General features: G+C 45.5%; 2 protein-coding genes across 4 annotated transcripts in view; one reads left to right on the top strand and one right to left on the bottom strand.

Moving 5' to 3' along the window:
* The first annotated feature begins 6,302 nt into the window (after window positions 1-6,302).
* C1S (complement component 1, s subcomponent) lies at window positions 6,303-14,743 on the top strand. Of its 2 annotated transcripts, none has more exons than XM_017732018.1 (12): window positions 6,303-6,481; window positions 6,912-6,989; window positions 7,387-7,591; window positions 8,690-8,867; window positions 9,117-9,242; window positions 9,906-10,105; window positions 10,316-10,469; window positions 10,702-10,817; window positions 11,047-11,125; window positions 11,380-11,517; window positions 11,982-12,056; window positions 13,496-14,743. In XM_017732018.1, the coding sequence occupies exons 2-12, from the start codon at window positions 6,985-6,987 to the stop codon at window positions 14,287-14,289; spliced, it is 2,070 nt and encodes a 689-aa protein (XP_017587507.1). In that variant the 5' UTR covers window positions 6,303-6,481; window positions 6,912-6,984; the 3' UTR covers window positions 14,290-14,743. The 2 variants fall into 2 exon arrangements, with proteins under 2 accessions (XP_017587507.1, XP_008630051.1); XM_008631829.2 differs by having other exon boundaries at window positions 6,925-6,989.
* A 1,411-nt stretch (window positions 14,744-16,154) lies between these two features.
* C1R (complement C1r subcomponent) overlaps window positions 16,155-23,544 on the bottom strand; it is a 9,021-nt gene continuing 1,631 nt past the window's right edge. The window contains exons 1-11 of one of the 2 annotated variants that reach the window (XM_017732017.1): window positions 23,524-23,538; window positions 22,588-22,822; window positions 22,160-22,352; window positions 21,833-21,976; window positions 21,489-21,685; window positions 20,864-21,011; window positions 20,658-20,779; window positions 20,003-20,081; window positions 19,472-19,612; window positions 17,641-17,715; window positions 16,155-17,413 (exon numbers count right to left, since the gene is read on the bottom strand). In XM_017732017.1, the coding sequence (XP_017587506.1) occupies window positions 16,611-17,413; window positions 17,641-17,715; window positions 19,472-19,612; window positions 20,003-20,081; window positions 20,658-20,779; window positions 20,864-21,011; window positions 21,489-21,685; window positions 21,833-21,976; window positions 22,160-22,352; window positions 22,588-22,822; window positions 23,524-23,525 (2,139 nt within the window). In that variant the 5' untranslated portion in view covers window positions 23,526-23,538 and the 3' untranslated portion in view covers window positions 16,155-16,610. Of the gene's footprint in view, window positions 17,414-17,640; window positions 17,716-19,471; window positions 19,613-20,002; window positions 20,082-20,657; window positions 20,780-20,863; window positions 21,012-21,488; window positions 21,686-21,832; window positions 21,977-22,159; window positions 22,353-22,587; window positions 22,823-23,523; window positions 23,539-23,544 lie in introns of those variants that run through there. The other variant, XM_008631935.2, reaches the window with a different exon arrangement.

Raw genomic sequence — 23,544 nt, forward strand, 5'->3', positions numbered from 1 at the left:
GCTTGGGCCGCCGCCAAGGTCTGGGTCTGGGTCTGGGTCTGGGTCTGAGTCTAGGTCTGAGTCTAGGTCTAGGTCTAACTCTGGGTCTGAGTCTAACTCTGCTTCCTGGGTTTGGGTCTGGGCCCTGGGTACTGGCAGTGGCTTTCACCTTGACCTCAGTCGTGGCCTCGGCCACAGCCCCGTCCCTGGTCTTGGCCCCAGCCTTGGCCTCACCTTCAGCTCAGGGCGCTGCTTGAGCTTCCCCAACTCTGCCAGGTCCCGCTGGCTCACAGAGGACAGTACCCCCGTGCTTGGCTCATGTGGCCTGAAGGGATCTGCTTCCCACACCGGCGTTAAGGCAGCGCCTGTGCTTTGCCCTGCACCTGTGACACCCGACTCTGTGTGCCACAGTGGCAGGCACAGTAGCAGTGGTGCCCAGCAGCAGGGCAAGGAGCAGCGGCCATAAACTAAACTACAAGAAGTTCCACCTCCACGACTAAGAGCTGCTTTACATTGAGGGTGGCAGAGCACTGAACAGGCTGCCCAGGGAGGCTGTGGAGTCTCCCTCTCTGGAGACATTCAAAACAAGGTGGATGCATTCCTGTGTCACTTGCTCTAGGTGACCCTGTCTTGGCAGGGGGCTTGGACTGGATGACGAGGTTCCTTCCAGCTCTAACGATTCTGGGATTCTGTGACTCTCTAGTCACTCAGCAGCTGGGTCCACACAGAATCCTCGTAATGGATGGCCTTCCCTTAGGTGTGTCCCTTCATGCAGCTGTCTATGAGTGCACCCCAAGTTCTCCTCAGCTGAAGTTTCAGGTGCAATGGATGTGATCCTCTTCCTTTGTTTGTGCTACCATTTCCCTGCTGGATCACTTGGTTGGACAAACTCAGATGAAGGGGCAAACACAGGCTCGCACAAAGGTTCACATAAAAAGAGACCTCTGGAGTTCTCCGATCCAAACTGCAGCTCACAAGCAGGACTCAAAGCTGGAGCCATTTGCTCAGGGCATTGCCTGGGTAATTGCTGTACATTTTCATGGTTGGAGAGCTCCCAGCCTTCCTGGGCTCCTGAACCAGTGCTGAATCATCCTCTTTATCCTGGTCCATCCTCCTTATCACCACTCTTAAAGTAGCAGCACCACCACCTATTAGATCCCATTTCTTGTCAAATCTGACTGGGAGAGGGACTGACAGGCAGCATGGCCACACAGACCTCATTTACTTAGGAGACCAGGCTAAAGACCTTGCCTCTCCCTGCCCTTCTCTTTTCCAGGCTAAACAAATCCAGATTTCTCAGTATCAAAGCTCTAGTCACCTATCCACTGGGCCCTCTCCAGTTGGGTCACACCTCTCTTGTTCTGGGGAATAAGGAAGTGAGTGAAGAAGGGGAGATCCTGGCCTTCTACTCCAAAAGTCCTCCAGAGGCAGTGTAAGGTGCAGAGTGGCAGGCCAGGATATATAGCAAGGGTTTAAAAACCCTTCTGGATAGCTGACTCAATCAGGTTAGACTTTACAAACAGCCTACTGTATTTGTCCACCCTAACTAGTGGACAAATTTGCCAATTTTTTTGCAAAGTACAAGGATTGGCTTTTCAAGGAATATCTATCTCTTATTTTCATGTTAAATTGTGTGTTTATGGTGTTTAGGCCACTTTCCTAAGTAAATGAGTTCTACGTGAGCATGACAACTGTCTGTCTCTCCTCAAGTCATGTTTGACAAGAAATGATCCACTTAATTCTGTAATTTACTGTTGTTGGAGAAGAGTTTCAGAAGCAGCATCTGTTCCTGAGATTGCCTAACAATTTCCATTGCAAGATTGTTTCCAGTTGTTTGAAATGTTGCTATATTTGACCTGTTTAGATTAAATGCCTGATAGCCACTGGAGCCAGAGCACAGTAGCTCTGAGAGTAAGTTTGGAGACTCAGATCATGATGAGTGTACCAGTATTTTTCAGTAGTATTACTATTTTAATACTCAGGGCAGTGTTATGCTTGAGAGGAGTGGGTGTAGCCAAAAATCTTGGTTTACTGTCCTTTAGATATACCATGATTTCGTAACATTACATGGGTATTAGTGTGAAACTTGAGGTTCACATGAGCTTGCTGTGGCAAGATGGGAATGCAGTTGCTGAAGCTTCTGCAAATCCATTTCCATTGACTGTGTTCCAGTGGCTCATGCAGCTTTCCCACATGCCACGGCTGCACAAGAGCCCAGATGCTTCTTCAAGAGCTCCTGCAGGACTTTCCTTCCAGGACCATTTCTTGTATGCTGAGGAACTGAAACAGGAAAGTTGTGCCCTGCCTCCCTGGTGCCTCTTCTCCCAGGCAGGCATAGGAGCCTATCCTGATTGAAATGGCCATGGGAGAGGAGCTAGCTACTTAGGGCAAAGTATCTGAGCAGTGGGCTTCAGGCTGAACACTGATGGGGAGGAGGAAAATACTGGAAAAGCCAGAGTCAGAATAAAATTAAATATGACAGGAGCCTGCTGCTGTCCATAACCATGTCAAGGGAAAAGCACAGAGAGGGTGGGGAGAGAAATAACCATTAGCAAGAGATGGAGTATAGAGGGAGAAGAGAGACTGCTCGGAATAACAGGCAGGGAAAGACATGAAAATAAATTTTCATTAGAGGGGTGAATAGGCAGCCTTGGAGCCAGTGGGGGAAAAAGCCACAAATGGGTGAATGACAAACCAGAGAGACAGAGAAAATGGGATTTGGTGGATGTTGGAGGTGGGAAGGGAATAGTGTACTTGAAATCATGTCACCTTTTCAGTGTAAAGGTTACTGAACAAATCAATCATAGAATCACTGGGGCTGGAAAAAGCCTCTAAGAACATCGAGTCCAACAATTAACCCAGCACTGCCAGGTTCACTGCTAAACCATCTCCCCAAGCACCACACCTACGCATTTTCTGAACACTTCCAAGGACGGTGATCCCACCATTTCCCTGGGCAGCCTGTTCCAGTGCTCGACCACTCTTTCGGAGAAGAAATTTCTCCTAATACCCAACCTAAACCTTGGCTGCTGGAGGCCATCTTCTCTCGTCCTGTGCGATGTCAGACCCCGTTTCTCAGGCACCGCCGGCTCCGTTCCCTCACTGCCGCTCCGCGAAGCGGGGCAGCTGCAGTTCGCGGCCCCCGGACGCGGAGGGGTCACCCACGGCGGCTCAGGGACTCATCCCCGATAGCCATTCTGGGGCCGGGCGGGGCACTCCCGGGGCCGGGACTCCACGGGGCCCGCCGGTCTCTGCTGCCGCCTCTCGGTGCCGCCGGGACTGAGCCGGCGGGTTCTCCTGCGGCGGGAATGTCGCCACCGCAGTTTCCAGCCAGGTGGTTTAGAGGCTGAGAGAACTGGGGCTGCTCAGCCTGAAAAAGAGAAAGGTTCTTCCTAATCATAGCACCTTCCAGTGCCTAAAGGGGCTACAGGAGAGCTGGAGGGGGACTTCTTACGAGGGCAAGTGGTGATAGGACAAGGTAGAATGGCCTTAACCTGAAGAAAAGTAGGTTTACAATGGATATTAGGAGAAAATCCTTTACAGTGAGGGCGGCAAGGCACTGGCACAGGCTGCCCAGAGAAGCTGCGGATACCCCATCCCTGGAAGTGTTCAAGGACAGGTTGGATGGGGCTCTGAGCCCCCATGGTTCAGTGGAAGATGTCCCTGCCTGTACCAAGGGGGGTGGAATGAGGTGACCTTTAAGGTCCCCTCCAACCCAAACCATTCCATAATTCAGTAAAAGGAAGCCCAAGTATTTAGGAATATTTTACTGTAATGGATGAAATACCCAAGGGTGTAGGGGAAGGAAGACAGAAGGCAGCAGGCACCTCAGTGTGGTACAGTGCACTGAGCAGAGTATTCCCAAGTCCCAGGTTTTACTGGGAGACAGTTGAAGCTTTGCAATGAGACTCAGTGATGGAGGGAATAAAAGAGGTGAACAGGCTCTGGTGCAAATGCCCCTGGTACAGTTTGCAGAGGTGGAAATCAGTGAATTGTACTGAACGGTTCTGAACCAGAACACACCTGCACTGCCAGATTTTCCTGGGTTTTATCAAAGGCTCCCAATTTAATGACTGGCAGCAAAACTGGCCTGGGTCATGAGAGGGAGGTGGGAAGTGCAGTGTGCAAGAAACCTACAGAACCCTCTTATTGGGAGAATGGGAAACAGGCAAATTACTGCCAAGGTCTTGGTAGATTGAGGATATTTTACTTCTTATATCCTTATAAGGATTTTACTTCTTATACCCTTATACCCTGCTACTTGTATTCCCTCGATTCACTTAGTTAATGTTGTTTTCTCTTTTGATGTTTATGCCCTTTTTTTTAATGCACTGACTCAGTGTTTCCAGATGGAGATGTGTGTGGCTTTTCTTAAGAACTTGGGAAAAGCTTTTTTTTCCCAACTTCCTGAGGGAAGACAAGCCAGTCAAGCCTGTTTTAAATGGTAATTTTATGAGACCTGGAACACCACTGCGCTTCGTAACATCTGGCAGACAGGTTACAGCTACACAACTCTGAGTCATTTTAAGAAAAGGGTTGTCTTATGCAATTTGGGAAAAGTAGTATGTGGTCATGTAGTTTAGGAATTTTAGAGAATGTGTGTGCCTCTGAGCAGAATTATATTGCATTGGTGAATTTAATGTTATCACTTATTAACCTTAATAGTATGATTTTGCCTCTTTTAAATTGTTATCTGACATAGTTGCAGTGAGTTGTGAAATATATTACCTAACTGTTTCATCTTAAGAGTTGAAAAGACAATACAGATTTAAGAAAATGCAATCAAATGTTGTATATGTATTCAGTGTATATACATATCAATATTACCAGTCTTCTGCATAGTTATCATTATGCAGATATGTGACCAGATAAAATGCAGCTACTTCTTTATTTAACTATCTTCAGCAATCTTTTTCTTAATTAAGAGAAATTAATTGATTATTAATAAATGTTCCTTAATTAATTTCTAAAGAATTATTAATATTCATACATACACTCATCTACCACTGCTATAGACGAGTTGAATCAGGTTTATATGAAAATATAGAATTCCCTTGCAATAAAATGACATGCGTAATATATCAGTTCACACTCATTTTATTTCCACCATGCCCATTTCAAAATATGATTGTGGCTTGAAGAGTCACTGGCAGGGTTTTTACATTGCACAGCTCAGAGGAGAAAACATCTCCCTGTGATTTGCTGTGTATCTTTCATCACTGTTTTCCTGGTTCTCAAAATTCCAGTTCAAAACATCATGCTGTGCTCTCAAGAGACATCAGAAGTGAGATGACACTCTGTTTTCTTTCTCTTTCTATTCTCATTTTGACAGAGAAAACAGACTAGGCATGTTCTTCAAGCAAAGGCTTTATCCTGACTACAATGAAGTCAGTTATGAGTCATCTGGAGGTGTTTCTCTCCCTTGACAATATAAAGGACTCTTTCAGATGGGCTTTGCTAATGCACTTTGCCTATGGCCTGTTGAAACTTGAAGCACGTTTTTTCCTGTCTAAAACAAGCTCTGGAGTCTGCTGTGCTGGCTGTAAAGGGTAGAGGCTGTAATGGAGTTTTACATTTTCATTTATAGTCCAGTCCCAGTGCAGCTGTTTCGTGAGGAGGAGGGGGTTTCTAGAGTATTAGTGACAGATATTTCACCTTGTATTTTGGTCTTGGCTAATGGGCACTGGCTGGGCTAAGGGTCCTATCTGGTATAAGTGTTTGAACTCCTTTCTGCAAGGGTCTTAGATCTATCTTGCTCCAGGGCTAAGTCTGGTGAATATGAACATGATGAATATGCTCTTTCTTACATGAAGCTCACTTGGTAAATAAAAACATAGTTATGTGTTCCCAGCCTTAAATGTGTCCCCATACTGAACCCAGCAAAACCATGTACTCCTACTCCTGCTGGTAGCCTCTCAGAGAGGCACAACATTGAATAAGCCACTATTTTTTCATTTATTTTTCCCCTGAAAAAGGGTCTCTGAAGCATCCGATGAGGAGCAGTAACAGCAGCCCTCTGGCCATCAGGTTGCAGTAAGCCTGAACTCCACCAAAGTGATCTTTGGACATGATGATCAAACAGGGTTTTCTATGCAGAAGCATTGGACTCTCCTTTTTCTACATCCTTTGGATGTTGCTTCCAACTTTTAAAAGGGAGGGGAAAGAAGAGGAGAGGGAAGGCAGCCGGAAACTCTATTCCCCTCCCTTTTCCCCAAAGTCATCTGATTTCCCGAAAATACTACCAGACCAGTGCGCTCCCCACAGCAACTCCAGCCAACAGAATTGTGCAACTCTTTCTGGGAATTCCCCTTCCTGCCGAGAGCTTTCAAAGCCAGCATCCCACAGATAGAGGGTGCTGCGATATTGCGAATTAGAGCTCCCTTCCCCAGACCTCAGCTTTGGGTGCGTTTGGAGGAGGGTGTTCACAGGAAGAAAAAGAGAAAGAAATAGAGAAAACCGAAGGGGAGAGAGAAGAAAACCAGACGTGAGCTATGGAGAGAAGGTAAATATTAAAGGCATTAGAAATGAGAAAGGAGGATATTCCCCAGCGTCGTTGTCTGACAGCTAGAAGAGTCAGGACAAGCTGCTCCCAACCCCAGGGTCTGAGCGTGATTTTTGAGGCGCTGGGAAGAATGGATTGTTTACCTGTGGGGGACGTGTTCTCTGTCTTAATTTGCTGTGCACCAGGTTTTTTATGACTGATGGTCATAAGAGGAGAGTGTGAGCACTGGTGAGTACCAAGACAGAGATTTTGTCCGTATGGATCTTAGCCTTCCTTCTTGATGCTTGGGTTTGCTCTGTGCAGGAAGGGACAGAGATATGAACTTGCTTTTCAGGCAAAATCTTGATCTAGTCTCCCCAAGCTGGGATTTTATGATCTTTGACCTGCTTTGCAGACATGCAGACACACAGGCAACAGTAACCAATCACAGCTTTTTGTCCCAGATCATAATTCCAAAGTCGAGTTCCTGAAGGTTTTCAGAAAGGAAGATCTGCTTTTTCCAGATGTGGTGAGTTATTAAATCTCAAGGTTTATTATTAATTGTGTTCTATAAATCATGTAAGGCTGTACTGATTTTCAAACCTGAAAATAGCCCAACTAGCCTCCAGAACAGGGCAACGAGGAGGGAAGAGCACTTACAATCCCTGTGGTCAGCTCCTGCAGCTTTACCACCTCTTACAGAGATTGAGAGAAGCAGAGAGCACGACTGAGGTTGTACTTCTGTGTGAACAGCTACAGGAGAAAGGCAAGCCCCACACAGCCACAGCACTGGTCCTTAAAACTCCAGAGCCAGGAGCTCTGCTGCATGCTACATGCAGCCAAAGTCCAGCTTGTTCACTGGGGACCGTGCACATATGGAAATGGAGAGCCCTCCTGTAATGTCATCTTCCCTTCCCTTTTCTCAGGTTCCTTATCTTCTTCTGTCTCCCCGTCTGGGCTGACGCAGCCTCCATGTATGGAGAGATCTTGTCACCCAATTACCCTCAGGGGTATCCCAATGATGTGAACAAAACTTGGGAAATCCAGGTCCCTTCGGGGTATGGTATTCACCTTTATTTCACGCATCTGGATCTTGAACCATCGCAGGACTGCGAATATGACTTTGTGAAGGTACTGTCCATGTCCTCGAGTGAGGAAAGCTCAAGAAGGCAGGTTAGAGCACAGAACAACAAAGCTGTGCACAAAGCTCAGGGCTGGAAGAGGAGTTAGGCACAGCCTTCCTGTTCTGAGCTCCAAGAAGTCCAGATGACTGGGTGTATCTCCACCAGCAGTCATGAAATCAATTCAAGTTTGCTTTATAATCACGTGAGCATTGTCTGCCAACTGAATGTCCCGTTTATGCCCCCCATCCCGTGTTTCTCCAATGTTCTTAGGAAAAGTCTTCTTAGCCATCACAGACACCCCATTATTGCAAGGCATATTCCTAGACATTGAAGTGTAGGTGTAAAATGACCATTTTCTTAGGGCAATAGTTGTCTGTGCCTGAAATCATCTGGAATTAATTGATGAGTGGATGAAAATAGATGATTTATTGCAAACAGAAACTGATTGGAGGGGATGGAGGTTAAAAACAATCCGTCTGTGTAGGGATAGTGGCCACTCAGATAAAGTGCTGTGGTCCGTTGCACCACAGTTTTTTATGATCTATGCACCACAGATTTCTTAAAACTAGCCCTGCTCCACGTTGTCCCACAAGGCACAAAAGATCAAGCACTTCCACACAAGCAGACAGAAACAAGACCATCCTATCCTGCCATAGCTCTGTGGGAAAAGGGGCAGTAAGGTCAAGTGCAGCACCAGTACACCTTCAAGGAGGACCAAGGTGGGACAGAACGATGAGTGTGCTCTGTAATAACCTGTGTCCTTTTGCTACAAACCAATCAGCCTGTTAGGCTGCTCTGTGGACTGTCATGGTTGGTTTTGCTGCTTTGAAACACAGTGTTGTATTTTTATGTACAACTGGGCCTGAAGAAAGGATGTTAACAGCAAACTGTGTGGATTAATTTGTATCTGAGAAATTAAGACAAGTACTTCACAGTTGGGAAGTCAGTAGGAATGAACACTCCTCATGTCTCTTATGAATATAAGGAAACTGGTTGTCCAGGGGCTCCATTCAGCTGCACTTTAGCACCTAAAAGCTGAAAGACTCAAGTGTTGGTAATTCCACATGTTGCAGTAGCGAGGTGAGGCGTCTGAATTCTTCTGCAGATCCTGTCTGGTGGCTATGTTGAAGGCGTGCTTTGCGGGCAGAAGAAACCTCGTGCCCCTGGCTCCCGGATTGTGGAGGAATTTAATGTCCCTTACAACACCCTCACTATGACATTCCAATCAGACTTTTCCAATGAGGAGCGTTTCACTGGTTTTGCTGCCTACTACATTGCTGTGGGTAAGGTTAAAACAGCCTCGTCTGAATCTTTGTAGTGTCCAGGCTGGGAGGAAAACTGACAGAAGGGTTTTCCATACAAAAATGCCTTATTTAAAGAAATCCCAGCAGACAGAACTGCATTCCAGTATGGCCAGTATAAATAATGTCGTAGAGATACCTTTTCCTTATTGTCCACTAGTGTTTGCTTCACTTTCTGCTGCCCTCAGGGCCCTCTCCTAATTTGGCTGATTCATCTTTTCACACTTGCAGACTTGGATGAGTGTATGGATTTTGTGGATGAACCTTGCAGTCATTACTGTAATAATTATATTGGAGGTTACTTCTGTAGCTGTCCACCAGATTATTTCCTCTATGAAGATAACAAAACATGTGGAGGTAAGAGATGTGCGTGAGCTGTGGTCAACAGCAAGAGTTAGTTTAGGCCAAGTGAGATATTGCACTTGGAAGGCCTTATCAACCTTCTCAGCCATTTGTGAGAGGTATATTTTGGGGGAAAAAACCCATCCCAGTGCAAATCTGAACTGCAGTAGACTGTGGTTTGGGGAATTTCTATTAACATATTCTTAACAATTTTATTTTTATTTCTGTGTCAAGAGAATTAAGAAACTACTAAAAGACATTCTTTAAAGACTGCAATGAAAACCCTTGTTCGCATACTGCTATCCGTGAATCTTTAAATCTCTGGCAAAACAGGGAAGTTCCATAAAGACACAAAAATCACCAAGGGCTTGCTTGGCGTGAATCAAAAAGCTGCAAGATCACAAAAAAATGCATGTTGAAAGGAGTATATTATGAGGACCTGAGCTTGACAAAGGGAAGCCTAAATCACAGGTGGAGGGTAAAAAGGAGTTAAAGTCCTTGGCTAACTGGATAGAGACTGGCCCTGGCTTCAGTTTCTTGGGAAGATGCAATGTTGTGACATGGTTATTGCAGGTAGCTGGGCAGACTGGGGATGTGGTGGAAGAGGGAGAGCTTGTCAGCTGCACACATGGACCATTTCCTTTCTGAATCCTACTCATGTTCCTTACTTAATCCTAGTGAACTGCAGTGGAAATGTCTTCACTGAGCCAACAGGGGAGATTTCCAGCCCCAACTATCCCAACCAGTACCCAGAGAACTCTCGGTGTGACTACCGAGTGGCTCTGAGCCCAGGCTACTTCGTGGTGCTGACCATACACAGCAGGGACTTCGACGTGGAACCAGCCGACTCCAGCGGGACCTGCCACGACAGCTTAACAGTAGGTGTGCAGCTTAGGAGTCAGGGTGCTCTGAATCTCCCATCAATCTCCTCATATTCCAAAGATTTTGGGACTGCTTAACTTTATTTTCAATTATGTTGCCTTTTGAAATTTGTGGGAATACATTTGAATATGTATATATGGAGTGTGTATTTTAACAGCTCTCTCAATACATTTGGCATTTCTCATTTGTTCTTGGTATTTTCACAGATTGTCTCTGGAAAACAGCGTTTCGGTCCCTATTGTGGCAACAAATTCCCAGGTCCTCCTGAAATCAAAACCAGGAACAACATTCTTGACATAATCTTCCAGACAGACCACGGCACACAACACAAAGGCTGGAAAATACGCTACTATGGGGACCGTGAGTAAACGCTTGGAAATGTGTTCATTCTGCTGCTGAGTTAGGGATAGGGCTTTTCCCAGGTCACATTCATGGCACAACAGCATGTTAACATGTTCACAGCTGTTGGTATTGAGTAAGAGTATGCCCTCTTACTAGGGGAAAAAAATCACTGGGGAGAAAGAAGTTGGGAGCTGGAAGGAGAATAAATCTTGAACCAGTTGCTCACTCATTTCCACCTATCTTTTCAAAGCTGTAACCTGTCCCATGAGCATTATCCCCAACTCTGTTCTTGACCCAAAGAAGGACAGGTATATCTTAAAGGACATTGTGAAGGTGACCTGCGTGGAAGGCTACGAAATTGTGAGGGTAAGTGAAATAAAAAAGCATATATCCCCTCAGGCCCGCTCAGCAACATCTTGAGGCTGTTCCCTTCAGGTGTCCTGAGTACTGTTGGGAACTCAAAGTTTTCAACACAGCAGTAGTAAGAGGAAACCTCTTCCAGCAACTGCAGTATTTTGAAGCCCCTCCACTGAAGCACATGTCAGATGTATTTCTTGTCCAAAGACTTACATGGATCATGTGTTCTTTTTCCTAGCAACGAGATAGCATCACGAGTTTTCTCTCCGGCTGTCAGGAGAATGGTGAATGGAGCAACTCCCATTTGAGATGTGTTCGTAAGTGACCTGTGTCTGTATTGTGGGAAGGGAACTGGAATGGAGTGTTTAGGCTCTAGATCCACTATATCTCCAGATTAGGAGGATGCTAAAAGACAGGGATGTGAGCATGCTGAAGGGACAGAGAAAGTGAGCCCCCATGAGTGTACAGGGATTAGAGAAGCTGAGTGGTTCACTGTCATACAGAATAATCACATTGTTGAGTGAGGGTGTCCCTTTGATTATATTTGATCCTTTTTGTTGTTTCTCTACAGCTGTGAACTGTGGTGATCCCCCTCCTGTTGAGAATGCCCAAGCCTTGTATGTCTCCGAGCTGCACGAGCCTCTGTACACGGCTGCTGTCCGGTATCAGTGTGAGGCACCCTACTACACCCTAGAAAACAAAGGAGATGGTGAGCATTGCCTCTGCTACACACTCATATTCCTTTGGTTAAAGGCCTAAGAAATGGTTCTGGCACTGTCATGGGGCCATAAGGTCATAAAACTGGTGTGGGATTGCAGGCAGTAGTTTTGTGTTGCCTCTGTGTTTAATACACTCTAACAATGCTTGGGCTGTTGACCTTGAATGCATTAGCAAGTCCTCTCTCCCTTTGCCTTTGTGAGTGAACCATGGAGGCTTTTGCCACATGTAGCACAGAGTTCTGGTGGAAAAGCAAAGGACTCAAGAAACCTGTTAGATGAGGTCTCTCCAAAAAAGGAATAGAAACACCCTGGTAGGGAGGTAACAGCAATGTTTACCAAGCTGTGCTTACTTTGGAAAGGAGAAGGTTGGTATATCATATACAGTAGTGTTATTTACCCTGTGTTCATCTTGATTGTATCCCTATGGAACTCTTTTTCTCTTGTGTTTTCCAAGTGATATATCGGTGCTCAGCCAGTGGAGAATGGGTCAATGAAGAGATGGGAACAAAGCTACCAAAATGTGTCCCAGGTACTACCAAAAACTGTATGTGCATGCAGCATATGAAGAACACTGCTTCTTTTGTCTGTATTTTTTCTTTTCTTAACTTCCAGTTGATAGGGAGAATTTAAAAACCTGTGTACTGTTCAGTTTACCCTCTTAGAGGAGGCAACATGACTTGGCCTAGTTGTACATGATGCCTGTTCACCCCTTCAAAGCCCCAGATCCTCATTGGCAAAGAACAAGATCCAGGTGGAGGAGACTCAACTCTCTTAAGGGTTCAGTCCCAGCTCAGACAGTGACTTGGACTATACAAGTACACAGTGGAAAAGGCAAATTGTAAGATAAAGCTGAGGGAATTTACTGCCTGAGAGGAGGCTACAAAGAATATGGAGCCATATTCTTCTCAGTGGGACACAGCAATAAAAGGCAATGACAGGCTCAAGTTGCAACAAAGGAAATTCAGATTGTATTTAAGGAAAAATGCTCCCCCAGAGCACTGGAACTGCTGTCCAGAGAGGCTGGCTAATCACCACCCTGGAAGATGAGCTGTCAAAGCCGCTGGATAACCTGGCTTTGGAGTTAGGAGGGCAAGGGGGAGAGCAGTTAGGGAGGAACAGGTTGAACTAGAGGCACTGAGAGGTACCTTCCAGCCTAAATCTTCCTATGATTATGTTAAATTCTTTAACAAATTCTGCTTCATGCAAGTTAGAAGCTATCTGCTGTCTACAGTTTCTTAATCTCTGATTTTCTGACTAAAGATTCAACGTAAACAAGGCAATGTGGTAAGAAATCAATTTCCTAGCTATGTCAGAATGACCTGCCTTATTTATGTCCTTTGCATTAACATTCTGCGAAATGTTACCGAACATTTTACTCAAAAAGGATGGAGCAACTCTGCACCCAGAAGATCCTCAGATAAGATCTCCCACTGCTTAAGATTTTACGTACTAGTAAGATGGAGAGGAAAAATGGTAAAACATCAGTGACAAACCTGAACTCTTAACCTGAGACTATCTGGAGTTCACAGAAGAAAAAATTAAAATTTAAAGAGCAGTGTCATATTTCTAAGAAATCAAACAAGTATTTTTTCAAAGACAATCCCTTCACCTAAAGAGCATAATTCAGCAAAGGGAAAATGCCAACTAGAAGGCAATTAAATTGTGAGCTTTGACATACCTAACACTGTGAGGGTGAGAACTGCTTTCCAGAAAAGTGAATTTGAGAATGAGCATTTTCAGTCTAAATTGAGCCTTGATAGTAGTTTTGCTAGAATTTTCTTTGCTTTCTCTGTAAATACTAATTGCAAGCTCTGTGGCATAAAATATAAACGTGGTTACTCAGATTCAAAAATTACTTAGAGGACACAGGAAGGAGGGGACTATGGGCTTTTTACCAGTACCAAAGAAGCCTCTGTTTGTAACTGCTAATTCTCCCATCTGGTTCCTCTTTTTTTCTTTTCTTTCTAGTCTGTGGGGTGCCTAGTAATCCCATCCGAGACACAGGAAGGATTTTTGGAGGCACCCGTGCAGAAAAGGGCAACTTTCCCTGGCAGGTGTATTTCAATGACCCCAGAGCAAGCGGTGTGCTCATCTCTGACAGATGGGTGATGACTGCAGCTCACGTGCTGGACGGATATGACAAGCCCACCATGTATGCTGGGGTAATCGATGTTCGTAGGGAATCTCTGAAGTGGGAAGCCAAAAAGCTGATCCCAGAAGCTTCATTCATCCATCCTGGTTGGAAGGAGGAGCCCACAGAAACCAGGATTGATTTTGATAATGATATTGCATTACTGAAGCTGAGGGATCCCGTGAAGATGGGTCCAAACATCTCACCCATCTGTCTTCCTGGTAAATCACCCGAATATGAGCTGCAAGAAGGGACTCTGGGCTACATTGCTGGATGGGGCCGGAGAGAGAGAGGAAGACTCCCTGCTGATCTTTGGAAGGCCCAGATTCCCGTGGTGAACATGGACAAGTGCCAATCTGTGAAACCAGAGGGCTACGATGATACCGTCGTTTACATATTCACCGACAATATGATCTGTGCTGGTGGTGGCAAGGACAGCTGTCAGGGGGATAGTGGTGGAGCCTATGCCATCCAGGATCCTCTGAATGCCACCCGGTACTATGTCGCAGGGCTGATCTCCTGGGGGCCAAAATGTGGCACCTTTGGTCTTTACACCAAGGTGGTGCGTTACTTGGACTGGATTAGAGAGACCATGAGCAAGCATGAGGATGAGGAAGCTTTGCAGAAATAGCTGTTTCTCCCTTCAGCACAGTCACCCTTTCTAAATGTGATGGCTGCATGTTTGGGCTGGCTATGACCCTGTTCACTCTGTGTATATAATGGGCAATATATAACAAAATATAACTCATTGTTTCTATGCTGAGTGGAGAGACAGGAGTATGGATCCGTTTCTCCCACTATCATCATGTCTGGGAAGGGAAACTCTCTTTCTTCCACTCATAGTAGCGTAAAAGGAAGACATTATTCTGAGTAGAGAGACTCTTTACTTTCATTTTTTTCTATCCTGTTTTTTCCCACTTGGAGAAGAAATAGCTGTGCCCCATTGAAACCTGACAGGGAGATTTCAGTGAAGAAAACAGAGAATAATTGTTGGTTGCCAGGGAAGGTTCAGAGCCTGGTTTCTGATTTATGTATTTCCCATACTGTTCAGAATATCTAACAGCATTAAAGAATGTCCAAACTGCCTTTTGTGCAATGTGCTATTGTGTCTGTAAAGCCTTTATCTCTGGACCTAGTTCTCCTTGAAACTCCCTAAATCAAGTATCTAATCAAATTCTGACCCTGCCAGCTTTTGTCAAGCTGGAACCTGTAGTACCTCACCTCTCTACCTAAGAGTCTTTATAAAGTTCTTCTGAGAAGAGATAGTTCCATCTTACTGCTCAACCATTACCAGCAATGAGGATTTCACACTTCTGAATTAAGCTGAGCAGAACAGACATCTTCAAAATAATTTCATTCACCTGTCCTCAGGCTTTATTTTTTTTCAAATTTTATTGAGTTAGAAAAGAAATAAAGCTTGATTTTTCTCCCAAAACACTACCTTCTCTTGATTTAGGGAAGGAATATTACTTGACATGTGTTAGGGGTATTTTCTGCTCCAGAATGTCCTAAATCACTAACAGACATCCTTCCACTGAGATGATCAGGGAACAGGTACAGATGGCATTCACTGAAATACTGAGTTTGTTCAGCTTGAAAAGGAGGAAGCTAAGAGGGGGATCTAACTGCTGTATTCAGATACCTAAATTTCCAGTTTGGCTTTTTCCTGGGATGTGGGTCAGCACTGGAACAAGTGTCACAACAGACTGGGGAATCTCTGCCCCTAGATCACTCGATAACTTGCCCAGGTAAGGCCCTGAAGTTCTGAAGTTAGCTCCAGTGTCAGCAGTGGATTGGACAGAGACATCTTCTTCCAGGCTAAGTTTTTCTGAGAGTTTTGGAAATGGTGAGGAGGATGTGTACAGATCTGGGGAGATTTCATACAGAATCCTGCACTCAGCTCAAGCACCTTCAGTTTTGTGTAACAAATAAAACATTATTGTTGGACTAATGATCAAGGATCTAGATTGTTGGACTAGTGATCAAGGATCTTACATCTTGTTTCTCTCAGTGACTCATAAGAACACAGTAGGTTATTTTGCAGTAGAAAATCTAGTCAAGAAGACAACTCCAGGGAATACCCACAACACAAGAGAGGTCACCTTTTCTCTGAGTCAGCATCATTTTAGAGCTGCTGTCCTGCAGTTAAAGCATTATTTCATATAGTATTAAAAAAAAAAAAAATCCATCCTCAGATTCTGATCAGTAAATGTTCCTGGGCTCTCTTCTCCATGAGATTGGTTGTTGTCTTCCCTGTTTTTGGAATGTAGCATCACACAAGCAAGTTATTTTTGCCTCCCTTGAAGCCACCTGGGGTTTCAGATGGGGTAATCTAATGGTAGTTTTGGGACAGATAAGCAACTGCCACAGGCCACTGCAGAACTGGAAACATTTTAGTGGTAGGTAAAGCAATGTCTATAGAAAGTCCATAAGTTGCTTTTAGTGGTGAGAAATATTCAGTTGTGGTTAAAAACAAAGACAAAAAACTATAAAACACCCGGTTTATCCAGCAAGTATTTTAATATTCATAGAATCTCACTGATGCCAATGGGCTTCCGCACACTGTACTCAGCAGAAACCACCCCATCCTTCAAGGAAGTCTTCTTCCCTGCAACCTTCCCACAAAATAGAGTACAAAAGTAGACTGCAGTAGTCTCATGATATCATCAGCATTTCAAACCATAACATGTTTGCTGTCATGAGATTTCCTGATACGATTAAGGCTTCATCCGGTTATAAGATTTGTATGAAGAACATCCACAAAGGTGTCCCACAAGCTGCCAATGGTACAATCAAACAGCATGGCAGCTTTCAGAAGTGCTCATCATGAAGGTTATGCGCTTTGCGTGCTTGAAAAGCCTTTGGGGCATCGTCAAAAGCTTTGGATATGATTTGCTGTGTCTGGAAATCGATATGCCACCAATGATGCTTCAGTTAGTAGGACAGCAGTACCTAGGGCCTGTCCTCCTTTATTATCCCATTGATCCAGTCCACGTAGCTGAGGATCTTGGTGTAGAAGCCATAGCCTGTGGCACAGCCGATCCCCCAAGAAACTATGCCAGTGGCCACCCAGTGACCGCTTTCCCTGTCTAACACCGTGAAGACGCTCCCACTATCCCCCTGGCAGGTATCCTGCTTGCCTTCAAGGAAGCCAGCACAGAACATGTTCTCAGAGAAAACCATAGGGATACCTTTCTTATTACTGTCCAGCCAACTCTGACACTTCTCTCGAGCAACTGCTGGTAAGCTCACGTACTTCAAATTGCTTGAGATGCGGTTTTTATCCACACCAAAGCCGCTCACGTAGCCCATGTGCCCATGTGTGTAGAATGAGGTGTTGGTAGTGTCTGGGAGACAGATGGGCAGTAATGTAGGGCCCAGGGTTACTGGGTTTTTCAGCTCCAGCAGGGCTATGTCCCCGTTGAAGTTGTGCTCATTTTTAGGGTTGTAATCTGGATGGATAAAGATCCTACGTACAGGGTGGTTACCCATCTTGTGGAGCTCGTCTACATTGGTGTGGCCGAGGAAAATGTCAGCCTCCTCTGCCAGCTGCTCCAGGCTCACATTGTTCCGTACTCCTCCTTTGGGGAAGATGGTGTGGGCAGCGGTCAGGATCCAGCGGTCGCCCAGGAGTGCTCCACCCCCTCGTCCATTGATGCCAGTCAGAGCCTGCCAAGGAAAATTGCCTCTCCCTGCTGATTTGCCACCCAAGATCCGCTGCACTTCAACAACAGGATGGATGGGCTTCCCACACACTGTGGAGAAACACAAGAACATGACACCCTCTGTTGCCCTGGCTTTTCTCTGTCTTTCCTCACCATCACTGTTTGATTTCACTTTATTTTGGCTTCCTGGATAGTCTTCCCTGATGCCCCTGACTGATACCATTATCCTCACTCCCCTCCCTGCATGTTGTCCCAGTTTTGTACTGATTTTAAGCATGAGTCAGTAAACACCAGACAAAGTCAGAGTTTTTACTGACCTGGCAAGCAGGATGGAATTCTCTTCTGGCCATCTTGATCCAGCCAGGTTCCCTCAGGAGAACAAGTGAATCTGTCTGTAGGATGAGAGGGAAGGCAATGAGGCCCAGGCCTTCAGACATGGGGTGGGGAAAAAAGAATGGAATGGAATGGAATGGAATGGATTACAATAGAATAGACTAGACTAGACTAGACTAGAATAGAATAGAATAGAATAGAATAGAATAGAATGTTTTCAAGAGGTTCCTCGGCCCTTCCATCCCAAAGCACTCTCTCTTTCCTGGGAAAAGCTGCCTGTGGTAGGGTATGGAATGTTTCCATCTGTACATCTTGAAGCATCTCAGTTCCAGAGGAGCAGTAAAGCTCAGGCACTATTCCTGGAGAAGAAAAGCTTGAAGGGCCATCTGCATGAAGTCTTATCTTCACCGTGTCCACAGGTACACAGAGCACTGTTTGACCTTATTTAGCCCAAAGAAGGGAGAGAAGTAGTAAAAGCATGAATTTTAGATTCAAGTTCCTGGTGTTGGTAGTTTGCAGAGAGTAGGACAGGGTGGTTTGTTCCAGGAATGGGAACCAGATGAGTCAGTTACTGTACATGCTCAGAGTCTATTTCTGAGCGTAAGTTGCAGGTCAGCTAAACTCACTTGTCACCTCTCAACACAAACTCCACTACCTCCAACACTCTTGCTTTTCTTAGAAAGTTTGTGCCACTGACTAAATATAATTTTTATACAATTTTTCTTAATACTAAAATAAATGCTTCTAAGAAAGTGTTTGCTGTTCTCTTCAAAATTGACTAAATTATGGTGACTCCCCAGCAGAATTTGGCAGAAACTGAATGAATACTTGCTCCTGAATTTTTTCTGATGAGACTGAGCTCTGACTCTATATGAAGGAGTTAAACTTAGATGCAAGAATAATCAAACTGAACATTAGTACCAACTTAAAGAACTCTTTAGCTGCTTGCTCCTGGCCTCAGTAATAGCATGTCACCTCTCTATAGCATGCAGCACAACTGTGTGTTCATGCTGGCAACTGTATCCAGAAACTGATTCAGATTAGAAATCTACCTTTTTAAAAATTTTCTTTTTTTTTTTCTTTCTTTTTTTTTCTTTCTTTTTTTTCTTTCTTTTTTTTCTTCTTCTTTTTTTTTTTTTTTCTTTTTTTCAGTGGAGGCTGAATGGACAGGCAAGGCAAGGACATCATGAACTCCTTATGCTGTTCTTGGAATCCAAGGTCCTGCATCATCAAGCAATGTCTCGAGTGTAAAAAGAAGGCATGTGAATGGTACTGAATGATGACTTAGTTTTTCTGACCTGCTGCATTAAAATAGACTTTTCTGTAAGTATGTTATTTAGCTCTTAGATATCTCTGCAGCTGAACAATATTCCAAAGAGCTAAACAGCATTACAGTGGAGCGAAGTGTGTGTTTATTTATTTGCATGTGTAGCAATTCGGACTGATGCAGTGAGTTTTTTGAATTTTGGTGATTCCCAGACACCATGCCTCAAATTTCAGTGAAAGAATGAAATCCATTAGAAAAGAATGAAATCCACTAGAAAAAATGAACCATGACTACAGCTGAGAGAATAAGACCTCCTGCAAAAGTTAAGGGGAGCATGGAAGAGGGATGTGACGGACTCTGGGAATGAAGTGGGAATAGGCTGAGACAAGAAGACTCCAGAGATATGATGCAGGTCAAGGAAAGATTGGAGAGTCTGCACAGGAGGAAAGCATGAGCCCTAAGCCTGGGGAGAAGAGGCAATTCTAACTGGAAGCGTGAGAGGGCCTTCCAGGCACAGGTTTCAGTTTCTGTGTGGGATTAGGACTCACCACCGCCAGTTCCAGTGACGATGTGGTAATAGGGCTCATTGCACCGGTATGAGATCACTGACTGGTACTCGTTGTTTGCAGATTCATTTACGTAGCTGAATACACCATTAGTCAGGTTTTTAGGGCTGCCACAGTTCACAACTACCACAAAGAAAAAAAAGAAGACATGAATCAAAGACAGACTGCCTGCAAGTCTGGGCATTGGAGCCATGATGTGAAGGACCAGTTAGGACAGTGGGCAGAGAAATTGCTCCAAAATAGATCCCAGATAAGGACCTTTTGCTTTTAGATGCTGCATCATCATAGCAATTTTTGAGTGATATTTTATGCATTTTTGTAAGGGAGGAAAAACATTTGGATTTTTGCAAGCAGAAAAATGTGAAGCAACGGTGGACCTCCACAGTTCCTTCCAGACAGCACACCCATGAGGGTATGGCACAAACAAAATGAGTCAGAGAGGCTGAACTTCCCATGCTTCTGGAGGAGGAAAGCCACAGCAGGGGATGTTACCCCCGTTCTCAGATCACTCACTTTCACAGCGGGGCATAGGTTGGTGCCACGTGCCATCAGCCTGGCAGACAGCCGTGAAGGACAGCAGCTTTCGGTCACCCTACACGGGAAAGAAAAACACCTGTTGGTTGTACAGAGCCTTTCATTCCTTCCCCACATTAAAATATTCTATGTGTCCATCTTTTCCCTGCTGTCCAATATTTGCCCCTGTGCAGACTTTTCCAGTTGCTGTCTCCTCCTGACTTCCCTTTATCCTGTATTTGCCACAGGCTACACATTCTTCATAGCAGGCCAGGATACCAGCAGCCAGCAACTATAAAACCATGACAAGTCAGAGATGCTACCCAGCCCTGGCAATAGGATGGCAAGGGAGGCAGGTAACATCTGCTTTGAGTCTGATTTCATATCCTTCCAAAGAGGCCATCTTGTTTACCAGCTTTTCCTGGGATCTTTGTCTTTCATCTTCTACCAGGGCTGCATGAAAGAGTAACTGCATAAGGAAGAAAGCTAGGAAAAGAGAAACCATGAGAAGAAAGCCGAGAGAAGCAAAGAAGAAACAGAAGGTACAAGAGGTTGCCATGAGTGAGATCTCCAAAGGAAGTTTTACTGAAAGGTGAAAGACACAAACTGAAGACAAAATAGAATATGGCTGAAGGGAGTGGAGAAAGGACCTCACCTCCATCAGGTTATACCCAGTCTTGCAGCTGACAACAAAATAGTCCTGAAACTGATACACAGGCTGCAGGTCTCTGATGATGGTAAACTGATCCCGTGGGACGGGCTGTGGGCACCGTATTTCTGTTAGACAGTGGGACAGATTGAGCTGGGATTAGCAAACAGTGTCAATAGGCTGTAGCAGCCTCTGGGGGATAAATCTCTTACTCTCGGAGGTGTAGTGGATCTTCCAGCCATGGCTGAACCCCGACTCATCGGTGAGGAAGAGTATGTCTACCTCATTGCTGTTGGTTTCAATGATGCCAGGTGGTTCCCTGCCACAGAATACACCAATCTCTCTCCCTCGTGCTTGGATCTGATGAGGAAAACATATATCACAGGGACAGAAACACACATGCCTCTCTGCCTCAGAATGCCTGTTTCCATCCAGACCGAGTTTACCAGAGTGCCTATGATGGTGAATAGGGCTGGTTGTCTGACCCATCTTTGCTGGTGCCTACACTGACAGATCAGAACAACAGACTGACCTACCACAAGCTCTGCTTCTCCCTTATCTGGGAATCAGAGCTGTCAATCCCTGAATCCCTTAAATCAAAAAAACTGGAAGAAGGATGTTTTTTTTTTCTTCACTCACAGGGGCCTATGATCCACAGCCTCTGACCTCAGGACAGTGGTAATTAAATGCACTGAGGGAGAGACAGGAGCTCAGTCCTTTGTGCTGGGGCATTCTGCTTGTATTGATCCCGTATTTGTCATCTGAACAGTGGTGTCCCCACGATTCCTGTCTAGGTCTGGCAGCAGGGTTGGGAGGAGAGTTTGCTAATCTCAGTACCTTGAGCTGGTCATAAGGACACTGGACTTGCTGGTGATCATCAATCTCAAAGGGTTGCAAGAACTTGAGGGTGATAGACAGGCCGTTCTGCAGACGGATGCTGTAGTTACACCGGAGGTCTTCGGGATAGGGCTGGGGGTACTCAGGGCTGCTCAGATACCCAGATGCCTCTGTGAACAACTCACTGCTGCACTCCACTGGCGAAGAGGAAGAAAGTAGAGGTCACATCGTGGGGCTGTGCCTTCTGCAGCCCCGTCATCTGCTTCCTAAGTCACTTCTCCCACCCTTCATGGATGAAGGGTTCCTTCTCTGGAACCCTCTGATTCTTTAAAATTTCTCTTTACCTTTGCAGGAGTGGTGGTCACTCTGAAGCTGGTAGCCAATCCGGCAAGAACAGAAGTAGCCACCCACATAGTTGTGACAGAAGTGCTGGCACTGAGGCCTTTCATCGTTCTTGGCAGCATTGTTAGGGTCACACTCATCCAGATCTGAAGACACAGGAAGTGAAGGGGCAAGGGGAGGAAAGTGTTAAACCTCCCTGCTCTAGACTGAAAGTACTTAGAGATCCACATCCTTGCCTAAAGCTTCTCTTTATCTGCCTGGCAAGGAGGAAAATTGGTTGGAGCCACACAGGCTTTTACTTCTCCATGCTGAGGGTATTTCCTACTCACCCACAGCTTTGTAATATGCCAGGAAGCCCCTGTAGGGAATCACTGTGCCATTGTCTTCATTGGAGAAATCAGAGTGAAATGCTAGGTGCATCTTGTTCCCCTTAGACACAAACTCCTTTCTTCCAGGGTGATTGCCTGTGGTTGACTCAAGCCGGCCACAATATCGGCCCAAGTCCTGCTTGTCTGCTTTGATCTGTCAAAGATAAGGTGAAATCAGTGCAGCCTCCCAAGACTGAGTCTGCTCCACACGTTGATATTACCCAACCATGAGTTGTCAGTGCTTGCTCCTCCCATTTCTATCTTTAACTCCTTCCCTTTCCTTCGTGGGAGGTATCAGAGGAGGCCTGGTGAATGAAGAGCCATTGCATGTGGTGGCCACTGGATTCCCATCTCCAGGCACCCCTTGGCCCATGTATCTATGGACGTACCTTAACATAGTCATAGAAGCAGGACTCAGATGGCTCCAGGTCAAAGTATTTGAAGGTCAGCTTCACCACATAGCCTTTTGGGACCTGGATATCCCAGCTGCTGATGTTATTGTTGGGATATGGCTTGGGGTAACTGGGGGATCTGATCTCCCCAAATAGGGGAGACCTTCTTGGGACTGGACTGGAACCGATCACCCCAAAAAAGAGGAAGGCCCATGGGAGACAAAGAACATACCTGTGAACATGACAAATAAACGATGACATTGCACAAAATTAGGTCATTCAAAGTCAGGGGAGACTTCGCAACTGGCTTGTGCACTGTCTAAAGCAAACTGCAAACACAGAAGGCCTACACAGTTGCAGTACCAACTCCTGGCTCGGATCACTCAGGAACAAGAAGGGCAGCTGAAATGAAGACACCAGCACTAACAAGGTTCCAGCAAGCCATTGTGACCCGGCCAGAGAAATTCATCAACCCAGGAAGCAGTGCGAAGGAGCACAGGTGAATTCCCTGAGTAAGGTCTGCACATTCCCAGAAATTGTAGGGCTGATTCTTATAGAGCCAGGAGAAGTTTGGTCCCCCTTGGCCCTGGGCCAGTGGGTCATTTTGGGTTATCACTAGTTTAGGATCCTTGGCGAGGATCTGAAGATCTCAAGCTGGGTTTGCTGTGGAGCAATCCTGCTAGCGCCTCCTGGGCAGCCCTCTACCCTGTCATGCCTCCATCTCTGCCCTCCAAAAATTGGCACTCACATTTTTTTCCCCCCCTCATTCTTCACATCTCCCCTCTTGCCCTCTGTGTTCCTCCGAAACAAGCTCACTGCCCAGAGCAGCAGCTTGGCCCCGTTGACCTCTTCTCCTCTCTGGAAAGGACTAACCCCCCCGACCGCCCCCCACAAGGCTGTGCCGGCGCGTCCCTCCCCAGAGCCCCGACTCACATCTCCGTGCGCTCGCCCCTG

The sequence above is a fragment of the Corvus brachyrhynchos genome, unplaced genomic scaffold (assembly GCF_000691975.1).
Source record: "Corvus brachyrhynchos isolate BGI_N302 unplaced genomic scaffold, ASM69197v1 scaffold3, whole genome shotgun sequence".
Classification (NCBI taxonomy): domain Eukaryota; kingdom Metazoa; phylum Chordata; class Aves; order Passeriformes; family Corvidae; genus Corvus; species Corvus brachyrhynchos.